Below are 5,621 nucleotides of genomic sequence, written 5' to 3'. Positions count from 1 at the left end.
CTAGAAATTCACAGGAAAGTCCATCAGGTGGGCATAAACTTCTTCTAAGGCCTATCGTGTTTCTTAATGGGCCATTATCTTGAATGGTGCATCCACAATGTGCTGGCTAGACTGGATGTAAACTACCTTGTGGATGGTTTCAGAGTAGCAGCCCTGTTAGTCTGTGGGTGGATGTTACCCAGGGACAAACACATTTGAAATGCTGGTATAGAGGTAATCTTCATAACTTTAGGTACAAAAATGATACATGCACACAAATACAATAATCCTATTTAACAAATCAAAACTTTTCCATTGAAACCATACGTGACGTACTTTACAGAAAACACACCAGAATCATATCACTGTGGTACATACAGTAGTGCCTCACTTGACGTTGTCCCGGTTCATGCTGTGTCCTTGTTACGTTGCTGATCTGTTAGAGAACAGGCTCGTTTAAAATTGCGCAATTCTCCCTTATAACGTCCTTCGGCTGCCGGCTCTGTCCACTGCTTGCAGGGTTCTCTGGAGGAGCAGCCCCTCCTCGTGGGGATGAGAAGGGAGGGGGCAGAAGCCCCCCTATCAGCTCCCCTAAATTCCCTGCAAGGCATGAGGCTTAGCAGCTGCCCAGCACCAGTTCAGGGGGCCTTCCTCCCACTGCCCTGCTGCTCCTGCCCTCTGCCTTGGAGCTGCTCCCGGGAGCCTCCTGCTAGCTGGGTGGGAGGGGCGGGGGAGAGGATGTCCCCTTGCACCTGCCCCCCTACTCCGTACCCCCTCTCCACAAAGCAGAGAAGGGGGGACAGGGCTCAGGCACAGAAAGGAGGGAGCTTGCTGGAAGCAGCTGCTTCCTGTCTGAACTTGCTGATCTGATTAAAAGGGCAGCGTACTGGAAGTGGGGACAGCGTACTTAAAGGGGCAACCCACGTCTCTCTCTTTCACTCGTGCAGCCCCCCTCCCCCCTCCCCAGCACTTTGGAAACTCAGCGCCTGTGCGGCCGTGCAGGTGCCGTCAGGAGGAGGGAGTGGCGCGCTCCAGTGGGATAGCGTGGGCTTCATCATCATGTTCCGTTTTTGCAGGAAAGTGTTTGCAGCCCCTGCCCTGCGTCTATTGTGTTTCCTCCCTCCTGCGTCCGCCCATGCTGCCTTGTAGAGCGTGAGACGACAGTAACAGCAACGTGCTAACCCCTGAGGGTGCAGCCGAGTGCTACTTCATCATTTAGCAGCAAGGAATTCCCTGGGAAATAGCCCACCCTCTGACTCCACCACCTCAACCAGGCTTCACAGTCACCCATTGCTGTGTACAATATTAAACTCTTTGTTTAAAATTGTTTAAAGCTTATAATGTATACGTATATAATGTCTTTTGTCTGGCAAAAAAAAAAATCCTGGCACCTAACCGCCCCCCGCCCGCCAATTTACATTAATTCTTATGGGGCAATTGGATTCGCTTAACACCGTTTTGCATAAAGTCACATTTTTCAGGACTATAACTACAATGTTAAGTGAGGAGTTACTTTATGAGGACGCCAGGGAGGTGCTTTGAGGTGCAGAATATCACACCTCCCCTCTTGAGTTTACTGCAGGTGCGTTAGTCACTGACTAATGCGAAGGCAGCGTGCCTGAGGCCCTGTTTAAGGTTTGAACATTCAACTCACAAGAGTTGTAAGCATTGTAGTGTTTTCCCCATGTGTTCTTCAAAAGTTGTGTGCGGCTTTTCTGGGTTGCTAGAAAACCTGTCTTTGTATCTTTGCAGCATTGTTAACCACTGTGCTTTTGCAACTGGTAGTAACTCAATATAGTAACTCAAGTCATTTAGCACTTCTGCCATTACCACATGTTCTGTTGTTTTCCCCTCTTCATTTAGTAACGGGCCTACCCTGTCCTTGGTCTTCCTCTTGCTTCTAATATATTTGTAGAATGTTTTCTTGTTACTCTTTATGTCTCTAGCTAATTTGATCTAGCTAGTCTTACTAATTTTACTCCTAAATATATGTGTTATTTGTTTATATTCCTCCTTTGTAATTTGACCTTGTTTCCACTTGTTGTAGGACTCTTTTTTGATTTTTTGATAATTTGAGATCTCCTGGTTAAGCCAGGGTGCTCTCTTGCCATACTTCCTGTCTTTCTTACGCAGTGGGATAGTTTGCTCCTGTGCCCTTAATAATGTCTCTCTGAAAAACTGCCAGATGTCTTCTATTGTTTTTCCCCTTAGACTTGCTTCCCATGAGATCTTACCTACCAACTCCCTGAGTTTGCTAAAGCCTCCCTTCTTGAAATCCATTGTCTTTATTTTGCTGTTTTCCCTTCTACCATTCCTTGGAATCATGAACTCTATCATTTCATGATCACTTTCTCCCAAGCTGCCTTCCATTTTCAATTTCTCAACCAGTTCCCCCTTGTTTGTCAAAATCAAGTCTAGAACAGCCTCTCCCCTAGTAGCTTCTAGAAGCCTCCACCTTCTGGAACAAAAAAATTGTCTCCAATACATTCCAATAACTTATTGCATAATCTGTGCCCTGCAGTGTTATTTTTCCCAACAGATGTCTGGACAGTTGAAATCCCCCATTACCACCAAGTCCTCTGCTTTGGATGTTTTTGTTAGTTGTTTGAAAAACTCCTCATCCACCTCTTCTTGGACTGTACCCACCCAGTATTTGAGACTGTTTATTCAAATTGTTGTTGCCAGTGTTTTCATAGTGTCCCAGTCTGGGGGGTACAGTAAATTTTCCCAGCTGGGCCTGGGTTTTCCAAAGACCACTTCATGAGGACTAATTCCTGTTGTGCAATTTGGGAATCTCTGGATTCTCATCAGAACACATGGAAGCATCATGTTCCAGTTTGTTCCCAGCTCATTGCACACTTTGGATAATTCAATTTTAGAAGACTTGTTCATTTTTACCTTTAAACCCACCACATCCCACTTCTCTCCCAGAGCTGAGATAAAAACCAGGAGTCCTGATGGAGTCTCTTTCTCTTCAGAGTTAGTAAGAAAATTAGAATATACGTTAAATTTTTCAATCTAACCAATGTCCCTTACATAACTTCCCATAAGATGTCAGAATATGTTAGTATGAGAGCTGAGGGGTTTTAATATGTATTTTTCTTTCTTTTCTATAGGAATTAGATACAGCGCTCCTGTCAGCTCATTGCTGTTATGTGCCAAAAACTAGAGTTTTCAAGAGCCTAAGTAGCCCCTGGAATCACGGTGAAAGTTGCCTCCCACAAACAAAATCTAAAATTGTTCCCTTCCAGGTGGTGGCAAGGGGAGGGAGGTGGAAATCATCCTGTGAGTGACAGGGGGAGGGAAGGATAAGAGTGAGAGAGAGGGGCAAGTCCTTGGGGAAGAAGCAAAGCAGGGGCAAAACTCTGGCAGAAAGGGATGGTATTTGGGGGGCCCAGTTACCAGCAATTAGAAAGGTGGCAACCCAGTGAATGGTACATTGACCGACTCCCCAGTTTGTAATGTTGACATGCACAGTGACTTCAGGAAAGGTTTTAATGTGTCTTTGACTGCCCAGTAAGTGATTCAGGAAAGAAGTCTCAGAACCATGTCATCGGTCAGCTATGCACAGAGCTTGCTTTGAAAGCCAGAGCAAAAGGAGGAAAATTTAGGTCCCTTTGTGAGTAAATAGCTGGAGCAGCTTGTCAAGGTTCCTTCCCCACTCTGAACTCTAGGGTACAGACGTGGGGACCTGCATGAAAACCTCCTAAGCTTACTTTTACCAACTTAGGTTAAAACTTCCCCAAGGTACAAACTTTTGCCTTTGGACTTTGCCTTTGGACTTTTGCCATTTTACCTTTTGCCCTTGGACTTATTGCTGCCACCACCAAATGTTTAACAGGGATATAATTTGGAAAGAGTCGGTTTGGAAACGTCTTTCCCCCAAAATCCTCCCAAACATTACACCCCCTTTCCTGGGGAAGGCTTAATAAAAATCCTCACCAATTTGCATAGGTGAACACAGACCCAAACCCTTGGATCTTAAGAACAATGAAACAGCATTCAGTTTCTTAAAAGAAGAATTTTAATAGAAGAAAAAGTAAAAAGAATCACCTCTGTAAAATCAGGATGGTAAATACCTTACAGGGTTATCAGATTCAAAACATAGAGAATCCCTCTAGGCAAAACCTTAAGTTACAAAAAGACACAAAAACAGGAATCTCCATTTCATTCAGCACAGCTTATTTTCTCACCCATTTAAAGAAATCAGAATCTAATGCATCTCTAGCTAGATTACTTACTAAGTCCTAAGACTCCATTCCTGTTCTGTCCCCGGCAAAAGCATCACACAGCCAGAGAGAGAGGCTTTGTTTCTCCCTCCCCCCAGCTATTGAAAGTATCTTGTCTCCTCATTGGTGATTTTGGTCAGGTGCCAGCGAAGTTATCCTAGATTCTTAACCCTTTACAGGTGAAAGGGTTTTTCCTCTGACAAGGAGTGATTTTAAAGGTGTTTACCTTTCCCTTTATATTTATGACACAGCCTGTCCCAGATTTCTTTGGTCCTCATACCATAGATGATGGGGTGTACCATGGGGGGCACCACAAGGTACACATTGGCAATGATAATGTGGAAATGCAGGGCCACGTTGTGGCCAAACCTGTGCATGAGGAAGGAGAAGAGAGCTGGAGTGTAAGAGGCTAAGATGACAAAGATGTGGGAGCCACAGGTCACAAAAGTCTTGACTCGGGCATCCCTTGTGGGGAGGCTGAAGATGGCCCTGAGGATCTGGATATAGGACACAGTGATAAAAAACACATCCAGACCAGTCACCAAGAATGCCACAGAGAGGCTGTAATAACTACTGACACGGATGTCGGCACAGGCCAGCTTCACCAGGGCTATGTGCTCACAGTAAGAGTGGGGGATGATGTTGGTTCTGCAATATGGCCAACGCCTTGCCAGGAAGGGATAGGGCAGTATAAGTGTGCCACCACGCAGCACCACAGCCAGACCAATCTTGGCCACCAGGGGGTTTGTCAGGATGGTGGAATGTCTCAGTGGATTGCAGATGGCCACGTAGCGATCAAAAGCCATGGCCACGAGGATTCCAGACTCCATCACTGAGAAGCAGTGAATGAAGTACATCTGCGTGAGGCAGGCACTGAAATTGATCTCCCTGGAAATGAACCAAAAGATTGCCAGCATTTTGGGTAGAATGGCTGTGGACAGGACTAGGTCGCTGATGGCCAGCATGCAGAGGAAATAGTACATGGGCCCATGGAGGTTCGGCTCCATCTTCACAATGAACAGGATGGTGACATTCCCCAAGATGGCTATGATGTACATGGTGCAGAAGAGGATGGAGATCCAGACATGGGCCATCTCCAGGCCAGGAATGCCCAGCAGGATGAAGGTGGAGGGGTTGATGAAGTCGGTTGTGTTGTAATCTGACATTGAGTAGGGCAGAAGGTGTCCAACTCTGAGGAAGAATGCTGCCTCCTGCATGTACCGTACATTCCCCTGATGTCGGGTATATGCCCAGAGTCTAGGATGATGGCTGAAGTACGAATGCCTGGATGGAGAGAATGTTAACATAAGACACTACATGCACTACGAAAGGCAGTTCTTATGGTTGAAGCAGATTAGTCACTCTTCACACACAAAAAATGACATTTTCATTGTTCAGATAAATGAATTATTA

The 5,621-nt window shown here is 45.6% G+C and overlaps 1 protein-coding gene across 1 annotated transcript; it reads right to left on the bottom strand.

The window, feature by feature from the left end:
* Nucleotides 1-386: 386 nt before the first annotated feature.
* On the bottom strand, nucleotides 387-5,374 carry LOC102934534 (olfactory receptor 52K1-like). The gene is made up of 2 exons (XM_043525408.1): nucleotides 4,456-5,374; nucleotides 387-415 (listed from the first exon to the last, which is right to left on the bottom strand). The coding sequence occupies exons 1-2, from the start codon at nucleotides 5,372-5,374 to the stop codon at nucleotides 387-389; spliced, it is 948 nt and encodes a 315-aa protein (XP_043381343.1).
* Between the last annotated feature and the right edge of the window lie 247 nt (nucleotides 5,375-5,621).

The sequence above is a fragment of the Chelonia mydas genome, chromosome 1 (assembly GCF_015237465.2).
Source record: "Chelonia mydas isolate rCheMyd1 chromosome 1, rCheMyd1.pri.v2, whole genome shotgun sequence".
NCBI lineage: Eukaryota > Metazoa > Chordata > Testudines > Cheloniidae > Chelonia > Chelonia mydas.
Note: the sequence above shows the minus strand (reverse complement) of the source record. Positions and strands in the feature narration are given on the sequence as shown.